At 51.3% G+C, this 22,990-nt stretch overlaps 10 protein-coding genes across 10 annotated transcripts; 4 read left to right on the top strand and 6 right to left on the bottom strand.

The window, feature by feature from the left end:
* Nucleotides 1-239: 239 nt before the first annotated feature.
* On the top strand, nt 240-1,362 carry APUU_40080A (uncharacterized protein; the record flags this gene model as incomplete). The annotated part of the gene is made up of 2 exons (XM_041703112.1): nt 240-624; nt 722-1,362. The coding sequence occupies 2 exons, from the start codon at nt 240-242 to the stop codon at nt 1,360-1,362; spliced, it is 1,026 nt and encodes a 341-aa protein (XP_041555830.1).
* Nucleotides 1,363-2,745: 1,383 nt separating this feature from the next.
* Nucleotides 2,746-5,307, top strand: APUU_40079A (uncharacterized protein; the record flags this gene model as incomplete). The annotated part of the gene is made up of 1 exon (XM_041703111.1): nt 2,746-5,307. One exon carries the CDS (start codon nt 2,746-2,748, stop codon nt 5,305-5,307), a length of 2,562 nt encoding a protein of 853 aa, XP_041555829.1.
* A 347-nt stretch (nt 5,308-5,654) lies between these two features.
* APUU_40078S (fungal specific transcription factor domain-containing protein) lies at nt 5,655-7,994 on the bottom strand (the record flags this gene model as incomplete). Its single annotated transcript, XM_041703110.1, has 3 exons — nt 5,655-6,710; nt 6,794-7,387; nt 7,446-7,994. The coding sequence occupies 3 exons, from the start codon at nt 7,992-7,994 to the stop codon at nt 5,655-5,657; spliced, it is 2,199 nt and encodes a 732-aa protein (XP_041555828.1).
* A 749-nt stretch (nt 7,995-8,743) lies between these two features.
* On the bottom strand, nt 8,744-9,873 carry APUU_40077S (N-acyl homoserine lactonase family protein; the record flags this gene model as incomplete). The annotated part of the gene is made up of 6 exons (XM_041703109.1): nt 8,744-8,974; nt 9,028-9,158; nt 9,238-9,616; nt 9,667-9,717; nt 9,772-9,786; nt 9,841-9,873. 6 exons carry the CDS (start codon nt 9,871-9,873, stop codon nt 8,744-8,746), a joined length of 840 nt encoding a protein of 279 aa, XP_041555827.1.
* A 412-nt stretch (nt 9,874-10,285) lies between these two features.
* On the bottom strand, nt 10,286-11,425 carry APUU_40076S (SDR family oxidoreductase; the record flags this gene model as incomplete). Its single annotated transcript, XM_041703108.1, has 1 exon — nt 10,286-11,425. One exon carries the CDS (start codon nt 11,423-11,425, stop codon nt 10,286-10,288), a length of 1,140 nt encoding a protein of 379 aa, XP_041555826.1.
* Nucleotides 11,426-11,886: 461 nt separating this feature from the next.
* APUU_40075S (uncharacterized protein) lies at nt 11,887-13,681 on the bottom strand (the record flags this gene model as incomplete). The annotated part of the gene is made up of 2 exons (XM_041703106.1): nt 11,887-13,412; nt 13,468-13,681. The coding sequence occupies 2 exons, from the start codon at nt 13,679-13,681 to the stop codon at nt 11,887-11,889; spliced, it is 1,740 nt and encodes a 579-aa protein (XP_041555825.1).
* A 386-nt stretch (nt 13,682-14,067) lies between these two features.
* Nucleotides 14,068-15,639, top strand: APUU_40074A (uncharacterized protein; the record flags this gene model as incomplete). The annotated part of the gene is made up of 2 exons (XM_041703105.1): nt 14,068-14,175; nt 14,224-15,639. The coding sequence occupies 2 exons, from the start codon at nt 14,068-14,070 to the stop codon at nt 15,637-15,639; spliced, it is 1,524 nt and encodes a 507-aa protein (XP_041555824.1).
* Nucleotides 15,640-16,149: 510 nt separating this feature from the next.
* On the bottom strand, nt 16,150-17,090 carry APUU_40073S (fumarylacetoacetate hydrolase family protein; the record flags this gene model as incomplete). The annotated part of the gene is made up of 2 exons (XM_041703104.1): nt 16,150-16,763; nt 16,817-17,090. 2 exons carry the CDS (start codon nt 17,088-17,090, stop codon nt 16,150-16,152), a joined length of 888 nt encoding a protein of 295 aa, XP_041555823.1.
* Nucleotides 17,091-17,359: 269 nt separating this feature from the next.
* Nucleotides 17,360-18,424, top strand: APUU_40072A (2,4,5-trihydroxytoluene oxygenase; the record flags this gene model as incomplete). Its single annotated transcript, XM_041703103.1, has 3 exons — nt 17,360-18,154; nt 18,211-18,267; nt 18,314-18,424. 3 exons carry the CDS (start codon nt 17,360-17,362, stop codon nt 18,422-18,424), a joined length of 963 nt encoding a protein of 320 aa, XP_041555822.1.
* Nucleotides 18,425-20,010: 1,586 nt separating this feature from the next.
* On the bottom strand, nt 20,011-21,957 carry APUU_40071S (uncharacterized protein; the record flags this gene model as incomplete). The annotated part of the gene is made up of 6 exons (XM_041703102.1): nt 20,011-20,370; nt 20,417-20,495; nt 20,544-20,626; nt 20,674-21,383; nt 21,436-21,635; nt 21,722-21,957. The coding sequence occupies 6 exons, from the start codon at nt 21,955-21,957 to the stop codon at nt 20,011-20,013; spliced, it is 1,668 nt and encodes a 555-aa protein (XP_041555821.1).
* Between the last annotated feature and the right edge of the window lie 1,033 nt (nt 21,958-22,990).

Below are 22,990 nucleotides of genomic sequence, written 5' to 3'. Positions count from 1 at the left end.
TCAGCATCTGATCGGATACGGACTCAGCCCTATCCTCCTACGCTCCGCTTCCTCCGCCCTCCGCTCGGATCTGACAGACCCCGAAAGAACAGAACAGATTTATAATCCATGACATCTACTCCAATAGCCTTGATATGCTATAAATATCGTCCCATGCACTGTACCGATGTTGTCTATTTACCCAGAATACAATACAACACAATACACTGCTTTGCGCGATTCTTAATTTCTCATCCAAAATGCCCGACGCCCTAAACCCATACGGACCCCTCTACTCAAACCCCCAAGGCGTCGGTGATAAACGCCCAACCGCCCTGCAAGTCGTCCGCGACGAAGGCGCCCTAGGCACCTACAGCGGCAAAGTCGCCTTGGTAACCGGCGGGACCAACGGAATCGGTGTTGAGACTGCACGAGCACTGCATGCCACCGGCGCAGATGTATACTTCACTGCCCGGGACGCAGCCAAGGGCGAGAGGATCCGCCTGGATATCCTATCCCGGTCAGAGGGGCGTGGGAAATTGGAGGTTCTCATGATGGATTTGGATTCATTGGAGTCTATCCGGGCCGCGGCGGATTCCTTCTTAAAGAAGAGTCAGAGGTTGGATATTCTTGTTAACAATGCTGGTATGCATTCTTTCTTTCTTTCATTACATCCTATCCTATCCTATACGACTAGTCCAGTTTTCTATATATGGTTGTTGTATGGCTGACTCCGTCTCAGGAATAATGGCGCCCCCCTACAGTAAAACCACCGACGGCTTCGAGCGCCAATTCGGGGTAAACCACCTTGCCCACTTTCTGCTCACTATCCTGCTCCTCCCTCTTCTCGAAAAAAGCGCAACGCGCAATCTCTCCTCCCGGGTAATCAACATCTCCTCCTCCTCGCACCGCCACGGCCTCGTCAGCTTCGAGCACTTCAATTCCCACCCATCAATATACAACCCAGAGGCCGCATACGCCCAAAGCAAGACCGCCAATATCTGGACCGCCAACTACATCGACCGCGTATACGGAAGCCGGGGCGTGCATGCGCTTTCCGTTGGTCCGGGGGGCATTTGGACGGGTTTGCTCGCGTACATCCCGCCGGAGTTGGTGGAGTTGTTTAAGAAGGATGAGTCGATTGTGCCGAATATGCAGACTGCCGAGCAGGGTGCGGCCACTACACTCTGGGCGGCTGTTGGGAGGGTTTGGGAGGGGAAGGGGGGTGAGTATCTTCATGATTGTAGGGTGGCGCCGCCGGAGAAGGGGGATCTGTATTCGGTAATGAGTAGTTGTTCGGCGCCGTGGGTTAAGGGGAGGGTGGATGATGAGGATAGGTTATGGCGGTTGAGTGAGGAATTGGTCAATGCACAGGCCCCATAAGTATAACACACAGATACGAGTGGTATTAGTCTGTTATAGCTTGCCTGCATCTTGAATATTATTCCAGTTCTTTCCAGATGTAATACCTGCGGTACTCAGCGCATTCTCCTGAACACAATGGTCGCCTTTGGTCAGTTTCTATACCTAACACCCTTTCAACCATAAAATACCAACCATCTGTACTCCATGACTCCTAAGTCATCAGCACAGCCCATTCCGATACTGGAAGCATCCCAGGCACCTCACAGTATCCCACCTTTTCTTCCCACCCGCGTATTCCTTCATTCCCAACCGCAGCTCTATCACTGGATAGAAGGATGACGAATTGCCTTCAAGACCTGATTGCCTTTGCTATTTTAATACACGACATCCTTCGACACTATCGAGTGGGAGATATGAAATGGGTTTAACTGTTATAACGAGTGTTTATTTCCATGCATTCCTCTGTTGTTCTATCATCTAAACCACTAAATAAACCACTGCGGCTCTATTAATAGCACTTGGCAGGCAGTGCTAAGGTAGGCCCAAACCACCACGTACCACCAGTGTTATCCTAATCATATTGCTCTGCCTACTACCCAACCGGTATTCCTTGCCTTCCTCGAAATCGAGAAAAAAAAAAAAAAAAAACAAAAAACAAAAAAGCCAGCCGTAGCTCAGTTGGGTTAAGGGTGAATACACGTGCATGGAGGAGATATATAAATGATACATTCATCTGAGGTCAATCTATGAGAGCTACACTGGATTGGTATTCCAAGCTACCCCCTTCGATCGCATCCTATCAGCCCATGATGGCACACCTATCGGTCAAGGTATGCAGTCCAAGGAAGACTACTACTGGTGCGTGGTTTATAACGGCCGGGCTGACCGTAAATGCTTTGTTACTGTAATGGTTGCCTCGCTGCCAGGAATTGAGTTATTGTCCTGGAATATTTATATATTACGGTTAATAATCGCAAATACCCAATAATCGATACGATAACCGTAGGCAATATAACTTTAACTTCGAGCTATCGGCAATTATGAAGATATTTATTCTCGTAGGGTACTTGCGCTTATGCTGCTATTAACTGGGCGAGGATGTTATGAAAAGTGGCCATTCGGATAAGGTGGCATTTTTCCGAAAGGGCGGGATAATGTGGCTCTCGGAACTTGGTGTGCGTCACCGAGGATGGAAAGGAAGGAACTGAGAAAATCATGTCCATAGCTAGTCACGAGTCACGACTAAACTAATTGCTGCTCTCGTATTGATTGGCGTCCCTCCGCATCCCCCACACGAACCGCAGATCGCCTCCCCGCTTCCTCAGTCCCCATGCTGCACATTCGCAACCTATCGCCATCAACTGTCGCCATGACCCTAGACGCCTTCAAACCCTGCCCAGGATGCATTCATGTCAAGTGTGCGATAAGACGTACCAGACGCGTGGCTCCTTGACTCGGCACCTGCGAAACCATTCCGTCCATGATAGCCAGCATGTCTGTCCAACGTGCGGAGTGGCTTTCTCGCGCCGCGACCTCCTGCGACGCCATATTCGCATCCATCGCCTTGCGCGAAGCAACCTCAACACGCCCACGACCCTCAACGATCCCGTCACGCCTGCTCCCCGCCGTCGCTGTCATACGGCGTGCCAGCCTTGTCGCGATGCGCGGGTGAAATGTGATGGAGGAAGCCCCTGCTCCCAGTGTATCGCATCACAAACAGAGTGCCTTGCCGGATCACGCACCCGGCGTGTGAGCCGCGCCGTCGATAAAGAATGTCGGTACGAACAGTCTGCTCATTGCGATGATGAGGAGGCTTTGTCCGGGGCAAGAGCCGAAACGTCCGTAACGGCAGCGCCAGACATGCTTCACTCACCAGTCTCGACTGTTGATGCACCGACAATACCCTTCTTGGGCTCCGAGGATCCGATGCCGGACGTAGGCAATATAGACCATCTGGCCGACATGGACTTCAGCTGGACCGACTCTTTGTCGTGCACGACCAGTTCATGGCCTTGGCTGCACGAGAGTCTGTTCTTACAGGGGAATCCCGGCCTGAATTGGACCAGTGACTTCTGCACCCTTGCTCCTGGTGATATGGTTCCAGACTCTGGCCGAGACATTATACCTCTCGATGCGGCACAGCAGCTACCTTTTATATCCCCCCAGACTATCACCTCGACGGCTGCAAGGAGTGAGGCCGAGTCTGGGCCCTCATCACCATCGGGGGCAGCGCCTGCAAAACCAGAGTCCCGACTGCAGGAATCCGAATCCCAGGGTCAAGCAGCCCTTCAGCAGGACCAGATAGTAGAAGAGCTCGTGGCCTACGCGGAGAGGCAGATTGCCACTCCAGCCTCCAAGCTCTCTCGATCCTTGTTCTGGCAATCTATATCGATTCGAATCGCAGAAGCATTCCGCATCGACGGTTGGGACTCACATAGGTCCACGGCAACCTTGGATCGCCTGATGCAGATTTACAAAGAAAGGTTTTCTCCGCTGTGGCCATTGCTGAGTGGGAAGGAGTTTGATTCCTGCGAAGTTCACCCCTTGCTCTTTCTGACTGTTGTTTCTATCGGATGCATGTATGGGACTACGCAAGAATGCAGTCTCGGCAACAAGCTTCACGAACGCATCCGTCGCTATCTAGCTGGATCTCTGATTGGCCTTGAGGATGCTGAAGGCGACATACTTTGGCTGGGGCGAGCCCGGCTGTTGACCCAGGTCGCAGCTCTGTATTTCGGGCAACGGCGGGCCTTCTCTTACGCGCAACACCTTGGTGCGATAAATATCGCACAGGCGCGGCGAATGGATCTATTCTCTACCGTGGGCCATCCCGGCAAGACAGGAGATCTTTCTCTCGAACAACAGACTGTGCGTTGGCAAAGCGCCGAGTCCAGGAAGCGTCTTGCCTTTGGAATTCTAAGAGCAGATGTCTTCACAAGCGTCCTTCTGAACACGCGGCCGCTTCTGTCGGCTGAAGAGATCTACCTAGACCTCCCTGCCAGTGACGAGATTTGGATGAACCTGGATACCATTCCTATGGAGCAACTCGCCTCGCGGCTGAATGACGAGTCTTCGCGCGCACTGGGTCTCCCATTCTGCGATTTGGTTAGGATTGCGAGTGACCGCGGGGAGGCTCTCCTTAACATGAACCCAAGGGGCTATGAGCTCCTGATATTCGGCCTCCAAGAGCATGTTTGGCGATTCAGCCACGACCGAAGCATGTTCCCGCGTCTCATCGGTCAGTCAGATCATTGTGTTGCCCAGAAAGAGAATCTACCGTGCTCGCCAAACGGGCTTTCCATCTCAGCATCATTACAGACGGACCAACTTGGTCGTACCTATCGTGTCATGAATGATCTTCGAAACGACCGTTGCCGCATTACCGAAACCCTACAGCGATGGGAGCAGAGCTTCACAGCAGCTCGCACCACACAATGGTTCGGCCAAGACAGGACCAGCGTGATGAGCAGCTTACTCCTTCTGTACATCTCGTACCTGAGACTATGTGTGCCCCTTGCTGACCTTCACTCGGCCGCATATAACCTCATGGACCACAAACCTCTGGACCCAAAGAAGCTACAGACACTCCAGGAGTGGGCAAAGGGGCCAGAGGCAGTTCAAGCCGTCAAGCACGTATGTCAGGTTTGGTCGCTGCTGAACCAAGAACGATTTCGCTCCGGCACCGACAAGGCAAAGTACAACCTCCTTGCCTTTTCGGGCTTACACCACGCGGCCGTCGTGATCTGGGCCTTTTCTGGGGCTCATAGTAAGCCTGTTGCTGAAGCCGCCGAGCTTCCTGGATGGAGCGATATGGCAGCAATCCCCATCCAACGAGACCGAACCCGGTCGCTGCTGCGGGCAGTTGTCAGTTTGTACAGGCACCTGATACCAAGAGGTTGGTATTCCTTTGCGGCCGTTGCAGAAAGCTTAGCTGCGCAGCCATTTCCGGACTCTACTCGATGAGGAATGCCTGCCTCAAGGGCGTCAGCGCTTCGGTTTATGTACACACGTTGCGATCATGTATCTTCCTTCGCCTCTTTCAATAGCGTCGTGATAAATGTTTTTCTCGATCTCCGCGTCCCCGCGTAGATGTTCTTCTTCCATCAACCTCGCCCGTCCATACATATCAATTGGTAGTAGACCATGGACCGTACTCTTTTGAGCTAGGCCAAGCAATTCAAGCTCCACCGTCCGAACAAGAGATGTCCCGTGAACTTCAACTGCAACATGCGCTATTATAATATTAGGTATATATAAATATAAGTACATCCAGGAGCGTTACTGCCCGGCTGCCCATTTGAGAACCCAATCTACATCGGATTCATTCCAGCATCAGATAGCGTGAAGAGGTGGATCTCATCCAGTCCCAACTCAGAAATGCCACAATTTAAAATATTTGCTGCAGAACAGGACCCCCATGATTGATCACCAGGTGAGATGTGACTGTCTGACGCGATGGTCTGCGTTGATTCGTTTGCCATGGTGGGATCCAAGTTCCTGGGACGACTGGGGAGATCGAGAGGATCAGAAATATTCAACTGAATACCTGGGCCAGGCTTGACTCCTGCGACGGGTGAACTGGGCGTGGTATACAGCTGTTGGCCGTTGGGATCGTCATCGAGAATGGTGGGTTCTGCGCCGCCCCATTTGCCATCTGCACAGAGAGTGTGTCGGTCATTTTCTGCATAGTGGAGATTCCTGGTAAAAGCTCCCTGGGAGTGAGAGGAGGCATGGCCATTGCAGTTTTGAGTATGGGGAAGATTCTGTTCGTTGCTCTGGTTGCCGATTTCGACTGCTTGACTCGGTTTCTCGGCTCTCTGAGCGATAGACACATCCCCAGGGGCTCCGATGGTGCTGGATGAACTTACGGTCCCATCTGAAGAGAGTGAAGATAGTGGGCTTGCGATGACTGGTGCTTCCTCCAACTTTGCTATCATGTTGCTTTGACTTCCGAGGCTTTGGGGTAGAATCAACGAATTCTCGCGTCCCGCGAGTTCGTCCGCAAAGATTGACCGGGCGGCATAGCTCATGCCCAGGATGTTTTGGCTGATCCGGCTCGACAGCCATGTCTTTGCATAACATTCGCAGAGCGAGATGACGGCTTCGAGTATTGTTACGCCATAACATTGACGAAGCAAGGGTTCTTCACCTACCATCTCCAGTCCAATGCGCACCGCACTATACCAGTAGTGGAGGATAGGAAACGTGAACTTCGGAAACTCATGTGGCAGTGAATTAAGAGCCCGGAGAATCTCGTCTATCAGATGCAGACAGGTAAACCGAGTTGCCTGACTGTCGGGTAGACCTGATTCTTTCGATCGTTCGACCGCATGGACAGCGATCAAAAGACGCAGGTAGCACCATCTCTAGGGAGGTGTCAGCATTCTATCCAGCAGCAGGAAGACTCAGCATAATCCTCCAAGGGACGACGGCCGGGGGTGCAGGATACATTTGTTCGCAAGGACCATCCCTTCTTTTCGATTGCTAGTTTCTCGGCTAAAGACGTGCTTGATTGACGGCTTTCTGACTGGAAAGCCACTCCGGTGGTCTGGAATGCCCTTGAGATGTAGCGCTCCAAGCTCTCAATTAGCAATGGACTACTCCCATGGTGGAAATTCTTGTTCTTGTCACGCAGTATCTCCAGGGTCTTGCTAGCTGCTCTTGCATAGCATGTCAACTCCCTGAGGCATGATATTTCCGCTGTAGGCTTTTTCAACATCTCATGTTGGATTCGATCAGCGAGGTCTGAAGAGCTTCTGTTGTCATCATAGTGCATGGCTATCCATTGATCTCCCAGATTCAGTGGAAGAGCAAAGTCGACATTGTCGTCTTTAATAATGGGCTCGCCTTCGGTTTGGATGCTCAGCTCTCGATCCAAGGCATAGACCGAACACCACAAACGCCGCATGAGCTCGCCTCTGGCAACTGGAATGCTGGTAAGGGTGTCGCGTCTGTGGCCTCCCTGACAGTGCAGCTGTGAAATGGCCAGACTGAGTAGTCTTTTTGCCATCTGCGTAGCATCTACGCAGCAACAATAGACTGCCTGGCGATCAAGCCCAAGTCAGTGATTTTAGCGGGATGGAAGTCGAATATTTTCTCACCATGAGCACAATCGTCTGCGTAAGAAGTAGCCCGGTTGAAGGATCCGATGCAGTTTTCATCATGTGGCCGTAGACGTCAAGGGCCGTTGAATAGAGGGCCCAGCCCCCAGGACAGGATCCCTTGAATGTGCTTGAATGCGAGCTCTTGCAGTAGGCCCCAATGGCCAGAACGACAAGCACCTGCGACGTCTGGCAGCAGTGCTCTTCACTTCGAAAGACATGCTCGACAGACAGACCTGGAGGGCCCGGTAGTTGTTTGTATAAGGATTGCAGTGCCGGGAGGTGCAAGAACGGGTACTGCGGGTAGACCTGGCGACAGAAAGCCTCCAACCAGCTATCCCAGTCTTCTCGACTTGCAAGAGAGAGATCTGAGTCAAGGAATCCATACAGACGGTCATCTTCGGCGTATGCCTCTGCTGCAAGGGTGGACTGCGAGCGCGATGGCACCGTTGAGACAGGGGACAGCGGCTGCCCACAAAGATCGTGTTTGCTATTTGTGCATTGTGCTGCGAATCTTGCGGCCCAGAGTACTCCTGACTTTGCGTTCATCTGTTCGAGGCCTCGTTTACCACCGACTGGCTGTGCCTGGCAACTTTTGCTACGAAGTAAGCACGGCATACACGGAACAGCCCCATCGCACTCAGGGTTTGTCAGCACGGAGCTAATGGTGTCAATTGTGTATATTTAGGTGGCTCTTACTTTGACCTTGCGACGAGCGCAGTTGGCACTGATTCGACATAAGCTGAGGACGCTGGCGGAGCTTCGGCGGCTCATTGTAACATACCACGCTTTTGACACCCTTGCGCGACCATTTCTTTGCCTCTTAGGCTTTCGCTTTATCTCTTCCAAACTTGGCATTCTCGCCGCTGGTTCAGTCTCGCTGTGGGATGGCGACTCCATTGCAATGCTATATCAAGCCAGATCCATGCGAACTTCGAATCAATACAACACGATGCAGATATCCAAGTGTCACGTTTGGCCAAGTCCATTCATTTAACGTATGAGGCATCCTGGAGACGGGTGTCTCGATCTGAACATACAATGCTTTCTACACGCAATGCCGGCTAAGGTGGCATCGATGTGCCACTTTTGCGCAAGAGGGTGCAGTGAGGACCAGAACAGAAGGAATGGCATCCAATGGGTCACAGCTTTGCGTCGGTAATTCTCCATGGCATGAGTGCATTCTGCTCAATATATAATTTGACTCTTCTTCGACTGGATATGAACTATCTATCATGAATGTTGGCAATATTGAATAAAGACCACCCATCCACCACTAAGACCACATAAGTAGAAGTCTAGATGTACGTATGAGGTGCATGTTCATACTGGAAAAAGTTCCCCAAATCGTGTCCGAACACCAGATTCGCGTTTGTTCTCTTTGCGATGGTCTTCACCATCTGATGCGTCTTGATCCAAGCGTGATAGTCTCGAGCAAGCCAGCCATGCGGAATGGATTGTTCGTAATTCTCGCTGACATGGTATTGGTCGGTAGTAAAAAGCCATGTCCCACTGTCGGGAAGGTTGGCCTAGTCATTGTTAGCTATTTAACCCACCGATTACCTTTGCTGGGAATTGATACCTGCATCAGGATCAGCCCTGGAGTATGGCCGGGAGCATGCCGCAGAGTAATACCCTGGGCAAGCTCAAATGACTCCCCATGGATGGCTGTCCAATTCAACTTGGTGTCAAGATCTTTGCCATGATAGACGCCTTCCAAATGGGATGGTTGTTAGCAATTGAGAATCCAGGACGAGTGCCAGTGATTAAAGGCAATACATGGTGGACGCACCTGCATCCGACTTGGTGGCCACGCTGTAAAATGCGTGCTTCAGCTCTTCCTCGTGGACATAGATCGGGACATCAGTCCCACTGAATTTCTCAAGCCCGCCCGCATGGTCGATGTGAAGATGTCCCATAACCACAGCTTTGATATCTTTGATCGAATGACCGGACTTGGCGAGAGCTGCTTCGAGTTCGTGCTCTGGAGAATAGTCAACCCGCCCAAATATGTCATTGATAGGCGGCCCCCAAACCTCGGGGTATGCTTCGCCAGGTCCAGTCTCAAACAGGATGAGACCCTCGACGGGATGGTCAATAAGTGCAGATGTAAGAACAAGCTTGCGCCGTGGGTTCTCGCGATTTGGGTTGCTCATAGTCGAAGTACCGGCCTGTTGTAATAGTCAGTTGAATGTCCATCCTGGACTTCGGCGCAGCCTACCCCTGCGAGGAAGAACCCCTCGTCTGCTTCGACATATCCAAGGTGAAGTAGCTAGAACGGGAGAATCAACTATGTATTGTCTAACGGAGTCCCCATGTATCATACCCACAGCTTTGTGCCCTGTGACGGACGTGGTTAGCACTGGGCTTCCACGGATCTTAAGACACGACGAACCTTTGGGGCCTGTTCAATATTCACAGAACTCATGTCGAAAGTGTCTTCAACACAGATTTGCTCATCCTCTAGACAGGCACTACCCGACTTTTAAGCTATGACACCTGAGCCTCACTTGCCACCCTACCCCTTAAAGCTACTTGTCTCCGCAAAATCCGGATAATGTGGAGATGCGGGGAATATGAACAGCGCCACGGAATGATGTGGTGACGGTGTGGGAAATGCAAGCTGGTGGCAGAAAACTACAAACGTACAAACGGAGGTTGCATTACAGAATTTCTCATAGTTCAGGAATTATTGACGTAAGCTTCCGGGCTGTTATTACGAGGTCTAGGAACTGGGTTGAAGGGCTGAAACTATACGGTAGTCCCGTGTGCACATATCAAGTATGAAATCAAGTCACAAGTTTGCTAGGATTATAGCGAGTAACTAATGGCACGTCATTCTACGTGGCGGAGGGAATCTGCGAAAGCTCCTTGAACCTGTTAAAAGCATCAACAAACGAATCAAACGAGTCCACATGGCCAGTCCAACCAAATCTGCGTGCCTTGTTGATGCTCAGGGGTGAACTCCAGGTCCGCTGAAACACCCAATCTTGGAAAGCCCAAGTTCCTGCATCAAAGGTTGCTTTGCTCTGAGGAGAGCCCGTTCTATCGCAGAGCCTGTTCCAGACGTCCCTCTTGTCTTGCGCCCACTGTTCGAGATTGATGTCAAGATGAGTTTCACCCTCGCTGAAGGATGTCTGCTTGAAGGACTGGTTGGCCGAAGCGCTGGCTCCAAACCAATCAGCCAGTCGGGGCCACATATATCGCCAGCTGAAGACGTCACCATTCGTGGCGTTGAAGGCTTCGTTTGCACAATTTTCGTGGGTTGAGGCGTAGATTGTCAAATCGGCAATGAGACGTGCATCAGATACATCATCCACCCCGTTGAAATAGGCGGAGTTGGTTGGCATGGGGGCCTGTACGCCCAGCTCCTTGTTGATCAAGAAGTAGAGTGCAATGGTAAGGGCCTCGTTCATGCCATTAGGCTTGGTGGTATGGCCGATGATGGCCTCCGGGCGGATCACATTCCAGGTCCAGGCTGAACCGCGCTGTTTCTCAGCCAAGAAGTCTTCCTGGTGATAGTAGAAGTTTTGCGCGGCGGGAACAAGACGAGGGTCGTCTTCGTGGGCTGGCCATGGAACTGGTCGGAGGTGGACATTGTAGTACTTCCCCCCAGTCTGGAGAGTGCAGTTCTGCAGGCCCTTTGCCACATCAGTCAAAGCATTGAGGAAATTCTCAAACAGGCTGCGATTGGCTTCGTTCAGCTCGGCAAAGTCGTCCTTGTGGACGTAGGATGAGAAGTAGGCGTGGGTCACAGCAGCACATTGAGAGCGCATCTGGTCCGCGAGCTTCTCCGGCGGATTGGCAAAGTCGAGAGCAACGAACTCGACGCGAGAATCATGAATGGCCATCTTCAGGGGCGATCGAGACGTGATGATGATACGTTCCCATTGGGACGCTGTTGTATTCTTGACGAGGTATTCGAGGATTGCAGAACCAGTGATGCCATTGGCACCCGTGATGAGAGCGGTTTTAGCCATGATTGACGTAGGATGATGAGACTTGAGACTTGACGAGTAAGACCTATGCTATAGCAAAGAGTGCTTCAGGGGCGCGTTTAAGTAGACGCCCACATGTACATCGTCGCTTCGCAACCCACACCGTGTAATCCCTCCCCGCAACCCCGGACGATCACGGTTAACTGCAATCCCCGGATAACGTGGCACTGCGGGTTAATAATGTCGATAGCAAAAGCATTCCACGGTTGTCGGTTGAGTGAGCCGGGTTAACCCGCGCATGAGGGCTCAGCATCCGCCTGGCTGGAGCGGAATTGTATTGGCACGGAATCTTCAACTAATAGCTTGGGTTAGGGTTAACTGTGTTATTTCAATCAACGGTTTAAATAACAAACTACGAATCCATAGACAGGATGTAAAGCTATAGAAGCTATTGGTCTTCATTACTCAAAACGAAACAGGCTGATGCTTGCAATTCGTGAGATTTAAAAGCCCAGTATTTTCTCCAAGACACACCGAAGCTGGGCCTCCGCATGGTCACTACGACAAGGATGTCGCCAGGCAATGAAATGATCAGGGCGCACTAGCACAACACCATCCTCATTGACACCACGAACCTGAGCCCATTCTCGATAGCAGTCCATGTAATCTCCACCGAATCCAACCTTGTAGCCAACAACCTCGACACCCCAAGCGGAAGCAGTCAAGGCTTTGGCAGCAGATATCCAGCAATCTCCCCCCACCCCAGTGAACAAGGCAAACCGGCCATGTCCTGCGAGGTCCAGCGTAGATTCTCGCATACTTTGACTGTTCTTTGAGAGCCACACATGTGGCAGGTGGTAGCCTGGATAAGTGGAAACCTTGAGCTGCTTGATCGGGTCAAGTGTGTTAAAATCAGGAGAGGAGTCGCCAGCCTCTGCGATGATACCTGGAGACCCAACATAGCATTGGTTCATTTGGATCCCCAGTGCCTGCACCTCGGCATCGATGGCCTCCAGGGCATTCGTCCAATCTCTCCGCTTGCGTCGACCAGCAGGGCTGTCTTCTGAAAGCATTACCAATGCCCTTTGCCGGTCCTCTGGAGCCAGCCCAATAATAGACCACAGGGTCCGATGTGCTTCCATGCCGGCATTGGCGCGGCGAACAATGCTGTCCCCAACGGGCTTCCGTTCGACGCCGAGAGTCTCTAAGAGGGCAGGCCTGGCGATGCCTCTAATGACATACGCGAGCTTCCAGGCAATGTTGAATGCATCGGACAGGCATGTGTTGCTACCTAACCCATTGATGGGAGGGTGCCGATGAACGGCGTCTCCAATGCATAGGATCCGATCCCGCTGCCAGTAATCGGCGACCTGGTCGTTGATGGTCCATTCGAATGTCGAAAGCACTTTGATGGGTATTCCTGTGTCGCCAATCATCTGATGCAGACGTTTGATGATGTCTCCCTCGCTGGGGGTATGTCGCTTGCCATTCTTCGAGGCCGGGTGCATCGAGACAACCCATTCGTGCCAGGGACGCACCATTCGGAAATTCCCAACAGCGGACCAGTCTGGCGCCTCTGGATTCAGGATCCAATTGAGGCTTCCTGGTCGATGAGCGATGTATTTGGTGAGATCCGCTTGAATATGCACGTTGAACGCCGTGTTGATTTGTCTCCCTGTAATTGGGATTCCCAGTGCGCTCACAACGGCACTGCGCGCTCCGTCGCAGCCAAGGAGGTACTCCGAGCGAATCGTGTAGCTCCTTTCTGTCTCTCGATCTCGTAGAATCGTGGACACGCCAGACTCGTCCTGGGTGACGCTCACAAACTCGGTGTAGAAGCGCACCTGTGCTCCGAGCTTTTTGGCCTCGTCGACCAGAATTGGCTCCAGGTGTGACTGAGGAAGATCGCTCATGGAACAAGGACTAGCGGCCTCATACTCGCCCTTTTGTTGGGGCTTGTTTCCCCAGGCCCAAAGCCGGCCGTACTCTTGGCCAGTCAGTTTGTCCAGGAAGGAAGAGTGCGCCATATCTGGATCATGCCGTCAGTACAACCAGGGCACCATGAGGGAGAGCTCAGAACCTACGCTCCATGGAGCTTGCCTCTCTATAACACTCGGCTTCTATTCCCGCATCGCGAAGGACCTCCATCGCCCGCTGGTTGAAGATATGTGCGCGAGGGGTGTTGGCAGTTCCTCGGTGGCGGGATACAACGATAGATTTGACTCCAAGACGGCCCAGATGAAGGGCTGCAGTAGCCCCAGAAGGGCCAGTGCCGATGATGAGAACTGGAATGTCCATAGTGATATTAGGTCGGACAAGCCGCAGTAATGGTGTATTCTTTCTCTTTTCCACGATGTGTGCGCAACCGCAAATAAAGCAAAGAAGCGAAAAAACTATGTTTGTGCCCAACAACGAGAGTTTTTTATTTAGCAATGCTACCGCTCATATGATAATGACATTTGGATTGCTCACCGGTCTTTGCTTTGGTAGAGTTGACCATCTAACCTGGGTGGAGCGATTGCCACATTATCCGGGCAGGGGGGGATGCTGTGTTCAGCAGAACATACTTGTGGCATCAAGAGGAGTCTACGAGGAACAGTGGATGGATACCCTGTGCTTATAAGTCGCTTCATTCTGGGAGAACAAAGCTGGCAAGGTATTCGAATCCCACACCTGCCGCCAGCATGATCTTCGCTCAACTTCCAACCCCTGCAGCACACGCTTTGCATTTTATACAGAGCTGCCTTTTGCTCTGTATTACTGCCTTAGTCGTATTATTTATTGTGCACACCGTAAGTTCACATCAGCGTCTTTCAACCTCGTTCTGACTTGGCTTTTAGTTTCTTTATGCCTTCCTGCTGTCTCCTGTCAGACATGTCCCTGGGCCATGGTGGGCTCGCGTGTCCAGAATCCCTCTCTTGTACGCCACATGGCAGCGGCGCCGATCAAGATACGCCTCAGACCTGCTTCAGAAATACGGTCGTCTTGTGGTCATTGCCCCGGACCAGATTCACACTACCGACGAGACCGCCATGAAGACAATTTACGCCAAGTCCTCCACCAAGACACGTTTCTATGCCAGCATGGGGTCCTGGAAAGGCGTAACGTCAACCCTTGGCTTTGTGGACTACCGCAGTGCTGCATCGACCCGCAATAACCTCATTCAATGTTTCCAAAACCGGAATCTCGACACTCTTGTTGAGAGCATGGCTTGCCATATCACTGAGTTCTGCGACATGCTCAGGCCCAAAGTGTCCAACAATAATGCCGTTGATGGAGTCGTGATTTTCCGCCTGCTGGCCTTGGACATTGTCACCGATATCCTCTGGGGCGAGAAAGACACTCTGCTCTCGAAAGGCTTCGATCAGACGCCTGTGTTCCTCCGTCGCTTCCACGCCTTCAGCTCCTGGAATGCTCTCAAAAGCTTCATTCCCGGATTGGACGCCTACACCCGTTTTCTAGGGTCCTCGACCACGCGTCAATTGCGAGCAGATTGCAACGACATGGATGTTACTGCACGCGAGGCGCTTGAACGTTGGCACGCGAGGCCCGAGGAGCGCCATCAGAAGGATGTCTTGAGCATGCTTCAGGCTATGAGCCACTCAGACGACCCTACAAAAAGAATTCCCAGTGAGCACATTCCGGCATACATGGTCGAGATGCTGGCGGCAGGAAGTTCTACCACATCACACACCGCGGCATTTGCCTGTGACCAACTTGCACGCTACCCCAGAGCATTGGAGGCATTGCAAAGGGAGCTCATCGACACGTTTCCGGACAAGGACAATATCGACGAGAGACAGATGCTCTCGCTCCAATACCTGGAGGGCGTCATCTATGAGACGATGCGACTTTATCCCATGATCCCAGGACCCCTAGAGCGACACTTAGGGGAATGGATTGAGGTCGATGGGATGAAGGTCAGCCCAGGGGTTATTGCCTCGACCGCCGCCTATGATCAGGGTCGTCTCCCAGATGTATTTCCGGAGCCTGAAAAATGGAGACCCGAACGATGGCTCCAGGCTACTGACCGGATGAAGTTCAATTGGATTCCATTTGGTCACGGATGCCGGTCTTGCCCTGGATCTAATCTTGCTCTCACTGAGCTGAAGTACATCCTTGGGACACTCTTTAGACGTTTCCGAGTTCAGTTGCCAGAGGGCTACCCCAGCGAGCCCTTAGACCTGGCGGATGTCTTTGCAGCTGGCTCGAAGACAGGGCATTGTTGGCTTCAGTTTGAGGAGATGCGGACATAATGCTAGCTTCTGGCCTACATTCAATGTGCGGGAAACCTTCTAGTTGTCACAAACGTCAAATACGTGGTCTGTCCATCAGTAAAATATCCAATATCATTTCATTCCTTGGGAAATGTCTGCTTCAACGGAACCCAATACTTTCATTTTCACGTGTGAAACCTGAACGTATAAATATAATCCTGGACTGCAGGGGGGCTGGTAATCGATAGTAGTCCTGTACCGCGTATCATTTATTTCCTTGGTAGATATGGGAGGAGTGGCTATTTGCTTTTCTAAATGGGTGCACCACAGTATTACAGTGCCTATGGCAGCCATGATACTGTATTCGCCTGGTTGACAGTTGAGAGCAGGGTGCGCAAGGCCGAAACCCTGCCTTCTTTATTACGGTGTATAGGGCAGATTGTCCGCAGACAATGAAGGTGGACGCGCCTTCCGGCTATCTAAAAAAATACTTGTGCGCAGGAGAGAAGGTGGTTCCATTTGCAAATGGTTTCGAGTACAGCGCTCGCTCTAATTCTGAAAAGAAATGGTGTTTTGCAGGGTACCAATAGACTCTATCTCGACGCTCACCACGTCACCATCCTTCAGAAACTGGGGTGGCTTCATGAAAAGCCCAACTCCACCCGGGGTCCCAGTCATGATCAAAGATCCTTTCTGTAGGGTTTGGCCTTGGCTACAGAACGCAACAAGCTTGCGCACGCCGAAGCACAAATCCGACGTGTGGCCCTCCTGGCGAATATCTCCGTTTACCAAAGTTCGTAGAGAAAGCGTACTCGCTTCGTTAAGCTGGTCCTGTCGGACAAGGCACGGTCCCAGGGGAGCATAGCTATCAAAAGACTTGCTGAAAGTCCACTGGGGAACGGGACCGGCCTTTCCAGCTTCGCGTTGCCAGTCCCGGGCGGAAATGTCATTGCCAGCAGTATAAGCAGCAACGTAGTTCAGAGTTTCGGCTTCTGGGATATCCTTTCCTTCACGGCCAATGACAATGACGAGTTCACCCTCGTAATCGCATTGCTCCTGTGCAAGCTTCGGAATTGGAACGGGGGCGTCATGATCGGCCACTGCTGGGCTCGGCTTCGTGAAGACGGTAGGACAAGTAGGTAGCGGCCGTCCGGTTTCAATAACTAGAAGTTGTCAATACATGGCCCACTCTAACTCAGTGGAAAAGGCTTCTTACTGTGTGTTTTGTAGTTGAGGCCGATACAGCGGATTATAGGCACATCCTTAGGTTCGAGTGGACCGTAGAGACGATAGACAGCCTCAACGACATCAGACTTCTCTAGAGAAAACGGATCGCTGCCTAGAAGCCGCTTTACTTTCAGTTCACCATCTCTGGCCAGTTTTCCAATATCGCCAGCCTGGCTGACAATCGGCTCTCCATACTTGACGGGGCCATTGGCGGTCGAACTATAGCGGACAAGATGAGTCCAGGGAATCTCGGTGGCACGCATGTCATTAATCGTTGGCGAAGAGACGCGCGACCGGGTAATGTTTCAAAGGGCAAGCTCAAGGTTTTCTGCGCGCATGGCATGATTTGTACCTCTGCGGCGTTTGGCATCACCACATCATCCGCGACATCGGAGTTGGAACATGAGCCACTTTATCCGGCCATCCGAAGTGCAGCATATAAGTACGCTCCTGACAGAAATATACGTAATTGATCTGCCGTATTATCGCTCGTCTCACGACAAAGTCCGATTTCATAATCACTTCCACAACAATGCCCAACTCTTCGGACCGCCGAGTCCAGCTGCTGAAGACTGCTTTCGTTGTCTACAACCACGCAGACCTCGACAAAGCAAAGGAGTTCCTACTTGACTTTGGTCTACATGTTGCGTTTGAGAAGCCGGGTCAAAAGATATATTTCAAAGGCTATGGCACCGAGCCGTACGTCTACGTGGCCTGCAAGGCTGATACATCCAGCTTTGGGGGCGGTGGATACGTTGTTGATTCGTTCACCGAGCTTGAGAAGGCTCGGCAAATCCCCGGAGCAAGCCCTATTATGCAACTGGAAGACGAAGCTGGCGGAGGTCAGCTGGTTACCCTAACCGATCCATTTGGCCACAAGGTACATCTCATCTGGGGGTGGCATGAAAGACCAGCTGAACCGATGAAACTTGAAAAGTTGGTGGTCAACTACGAGGACGAGAAGCCACGAAAGGGCCAATTCCAACGGTTCAAGCCTGGCCCAGCCCCAGTTCATCGCTGGGGCCATTATGGGGTCACGTACCCCGAGGGCCAGTACCAAGCAATATATGACTGGTACACGCAGAATCTGAGCCTAGCAGCATCAGACATCGTGTACAAGGACGGAAGGCCAACCACCTGTTTTTTCCACGTTGATCGAGGTCAGGTTTATACCGATCACCATGCGTTCTTTTTCAAGAAGGCCAAACCGGGAGAACCTCTGAACGTGGCCCATGCAGCATTTGAGGTACATGATTTTGACGTCCAGCAGCTGGGACACGACTACCTTGCTTCAAAGGGCCATGAGCTCTGCTGGGGCGTTGGACGAGTAAGTCTCATACTGATACTCGCCGTCATGAAGCTGACTCTAAATGACCGTTCCAGCACGTTCTAGGTAGCCAAATCTTCGATTACTGGTTTGATTCCAGCCGCTTTGTCGTGGTGCGTCAGAGGTCCAGGCTATTTAGTATTTTGCTAACTACCCTAGGAACATTACGCTGATGGAGATCTCGTGAATTGCGACACACCAATTTCTCACGTCCAGGCAGGGCCCGATGCCTTATCTGTATGGGGTCCTCCAGTACCCAAAGTTTTTTAAGGGTGCCACACTGCTGGCGCCAGGTGCCTAGTCACGTCTAGCCACTTGAAGACTGACTCGAGTCAGTCCATTAACCTTGGTGGTAGTATTTCCTTCAGTCAATCAATACACAAAGGCCGCCAACAACACGTATGAAAGTCTTCCAATCGATCTCAAATTATTTTAAGTCTAAAGGGTTTTTGAAGTAGTATCGTAGATTAGGCGGATATACAGTCAGAGAGAGGCCCGCGCCACCTTATGAAGGAGGCCAAAAAGACCACCACGATAGCCTTCTACGAGGTCCCATTACTAGTGCGCGCTCGTGAGCACGGGCCGCCTGTAGCTCATAGCAAGGCGTTTTGCGTCGTGATAGTTGAATATACTGAATAGAGTCAAGGATGAAGCCCACCGGCAGGGCAGACGGCTCACACACCTTCCGGAATCGCAGTGCTGTCTAAGGGCCGTTTTATATACTCGGATACCAGACACCAGTCATGATTTTATCATCGGTGATACGATCCACTGCAGCCAGTACCCTGATTAGTAACTAACTAAGCGCCTCCATAGGACCTGTCTTCCTGAATAAAAGACAGTGATGAACTTCCGAGGTCTTTGCTGGTGTCTATTGTGTGTGTTGGCGGGCAAAATAGGATCTGAGTGTTCAAGGCCTATTGCGGATCTTTAAACATTTCGAACTGTATATGGAACTATAAATATTTATAAACTCTCTTATGCTATTCATAGGTACTTCCCCCAGCACCTGGCCATACAATTTAAACAACAGCAGAAAAAAACTAAACAAAAGGCAACAGCCCCTTATCAAAAACAACCCTGCCTCCAACAAGGGTCCTTAGAACCTTCGTATCTGGCAAATCCGCCAGCCTACAGGTAATAGGATTACGGTCTACAACCGCCAAATCAGCCTGGTTCCCAACAGCCAGGGTGCCAATCTCCGGCCACCGCAGCACTTCAGCTCCATGCTTCGTCCACATCTCAAACGCCTCAGCGCGAGTAACAACCTGCCGCGGCCTCGCGTTCGACTCCCGACTCGGATACATCGTGTGCGAGACTGCGAGCTCCATCTGCTCAAAGGGGTTAGTAGGCCCCCAATCCATCGACGCTGCGACGTTCAGACCCGCATCGAGTAGCTGGCTGTAGGGGTTGAGGATCTCTAGCGCCTCCCGGCCGATCTATCAAGAGCTGTCCACACAATCAAGTGACTACATTCTAGGGCTGGTAGCGCCAGTGCTCTTCATATTTGGTCTTCTGTCAGTCATGCTGTCTGCAATGCAGGTCATGTTAACAGCATTCGGGATGCCAAATGCCCACAATATGATTGTACAAGTCAGCTCAGGGTTTCTATAGTGATTATCATTTTCTGTATCATGTTGGGAGGGGTGATAATGATGGTGCTTCTAGTTTTATTGATAGGACAGTATCTGTATGCGTTAAGGACATCGAAAAGGTGAAATTGTTCGAAGGCCTGTGTATTGCTTGCGTATTTTATAAGTTATCATTCAGCTTATCTCCAAGACCCGGAGGTTTTGGTTAGTTTTATAACTTCTACGCGTAGCCCATGGCAACGGAGAGAAGCAAATTTGAGACTGTCAGACAATAACTTCACTACGCAGGTCCTCTGGCCATCTGGCTGCATCATGACCGTTGGTTCGAGTCCCAACGTTATAGCAAAGGTTGACCTCTTTGCCTGGGAAGTTCAGGATCGGCCTGACTGCCTTAAAGTAGCGGTCAACAGCTGCAGAGTGGCGGGTCTCAAAGAACTCAGGCCGGAATAGCACGTTGCCACTGTTCTGTGCCAATGATTTCAGCATAGCTGGGATCATCGTCCCCATTCCTTGGATGTGGCGGAATGTCAAGTTCTGATGCTTGTTCCATACTTCCTCCCATACTACGGGGGGGTAAACGCCGACTGAATTCACCAGCCACTGGGAGTAGTAATTGAGGGCGATCTATAACTGTTAGTATACTGGCATAGTGGGGTTGAAGAATTCTCACATCTACGTATACCGATCCTCCCTTTTGGCCTCGTTCGAGCAGACCATTCAGGATGCCGGAGACGCCGATAACTCCAGTGCTGCCACAACATTAGTCAATAGTTCTAGATTCTGCAGGGAAGCTTTACCAGTAGTCGGAATTTGGGAAGACGGGGGTAGCTGGTTCATCGAGCCCCATAGCCCTGCCGTACTCAAGAGAAACACCGCATACCTACAGTCAGTCAGTATAATATCGGCACTACTGGCAGACAGACTTACTGCATCACTAATTTGCTGCCAGCCACTCCTGTGCTGCCACGGACCGTGCCATCCATAGCAATTCTCGCGAGCGTAGACAAGGCCATAGGGGCGATCTTTGACAAGGCCAAGAACTGCCTCTCTTCCAAACCCGAGTCGCTCCATCACCCCAGGCCGATATCCGTCTAGTACAACATCTGCCTCGTAAATAAGATCCTGTAATGTCTTCTTGCCTTTAGGGGACTTCAAATCAAGGGAGCAGTTCCATTTCCCCCAGTTCAGATCGCCATGGAGTGGAACAAAATCGACAACATCCGGGCCTGTTACTCTGAGCACACTGGCACCAAGCTCTGCGAGGCCCTTTGTTATAGATGGCCCGGCAATGACTCTGGTCAGGTCAATAACTTTCAATCCTGCCAAAGGGCGAGAAACTCCGGTGTCTGCCGAGTCCTTCCACCAGGCTGGCTGCTGGTTTACATTGGGAACATGACGGAGTTCGTAGAGGCCAGCTTGCGCATTGTGTTTACCGTGGTCGCCGTGTTTGAATTCCTCTGTGCTGTAGCAGATAGTCCCTGCCTGGCGGTATTCCTCGTTCATCAAAGTATCCAGCTCCTGAGAGTCTAATTGAGAGACGCGATCTTGGATGACACGGCTGGCCTCGGCCTCGCTTGTATAGTCTGCTGTCAGTGGGAGGTCCAGAGCTGTCAACGATGGGACCGCGTTCATGCTCCCTGGTGGCGTTAGTGAATGTAGGCAAATTTGCAGGAAGATCGGTAGATGTACCGTGGAGATGGTAGAAGCGACCATCCTTGGTCTTGTAGATGTTTGTTGCCGCCCCTCGATACACAGGGCTCTCTCCCCGGTTCATTGGGAAGACAGACAGGGCGCGCTGCATCGAGGATAGATTTGGATTTTCCGGTTTACCGTCTTTGCCCACGACATCTAGCACTAAGCAGGACATGAAGAACAGAGTAGCATGGTCCCTGAAAGACAGTTAAGACATGCCACGAAAGGTAGTCGAGTGGGTACTCGCGTATTAATGTTGACCTGCACAGGCTCGTGTCCATACTTGGCCTTCAGCAGTGCGTTTAGCCACAGAGACTCCAGGCCTTTGAGCGCCGAGATGCTTTCGGCGAATCTCCAATTAATAGGCACACTGGGCTTGTCACTTCCAGAGAATTTCGTATACTCTGCAAAGGCGGAAGCGTCTGTAGGAATGTTATGGCGCAGGACAGGGTTCTGCAGTATTCCTTCAAGCAGGAGCGATTCGGCCGCCTTGGGAACAGAATAACTTCCGATGGCCATTGTTTCTTGCGTGTAATATTAATGAATACCCAGGATCGAGCTCGGGCAGACTATTCTATGCATTCATTAAGTACTCGGGAGGGGTAGCAATGCGATCTGCATTTTTGTGAGTGGAGCAGCACAGTCAGACAATCCTCGTCAGAAAGTGCTAGGCACAACGCCCGATAGGCGGAAGCATAAGGAGCTGTAATATCTGGTGATTTGGAAGGATTCAAACCCCACTTTCAACTTCAATCCTGGGATAATTCTGGCTAGTGAGTGAGGAGTCGGGGTTTGGGGAAATGCACATTTGGGCTGCAAGATATATATCCACAATATAGGGTGCAGTATACTTGATGCATCTGGCAATGAACAAGGATTGTACATAAAGTTTGCATCATAACTCTAACTCCTTGCCTCAATGCAAAGGGCCAAACACCAGATTAAGAGCTGGCTGTAGCTGAATTTCTCCCAGAGCATAACTATGCGCACAACTTATGCAAGGAAAGCATAACTTTGTACAACTTGCATAACTCCCATCTCCATCTCCGTCTCCATCTCTAGCTTCTCTCTCTTCCTCATTCTCGCTCCGACTTTCCTCGCGGGCGACCGGGTGATATTCAATCCCCGTATTAGGGTCAAGGTATTTATCGTCGCCGATTAAGTTCCCCGAATACAAAGTGGCCGTTTCTATCCTAGAACTGTTTGCCAACCTAATCAACCCGGCCTTATTTAGCCTCGAGCCGCTTACAACTAACACCGAGGAAATCACAATCCTGCTCGCCGATTGCACAGTGAAAGATGCTGGGGCGGATTTTGGAGCAATGATAGAATCCTACGGCCTGACCAGTTTGACCGCCGTGATCTACCTGCGCTTTTCGACGAGTCCGTTGCTGGACCTGACCAACGGTGAGTGTGAGCGCAATCTGAGTGAGATCGCTGCTGATAATGTAATACAGTAATAACCTACTATCTGTTGTGAGCATTACACGGTTTCCGCGCGTCCTAAGCTGGCGAGACCTTAAGCCTATGGTTGCCTACCAAGATATACAAA

The sequence above is a fragment of the Aspergillus puulaauensis genome, chromosome 4 (assembly GCF_016861865.1).
Source record: "Aspergillus puulaauensis MK2 DNA, chromosome 4, nearly complete sequence".
Classification (NCBI taxonomy): domain Eukaryota; kingdom Fungi; phylum Ascomycota; class Eurotiomycetes; order Eurotiales; family Aspergillaceae; genus Aspergillus; species Aspergillus puulaauensis.
Note: the sequence above shows the minus strand (reverse complement) of the source record. Positions and strands in the feature narration are given on the sequence as shown.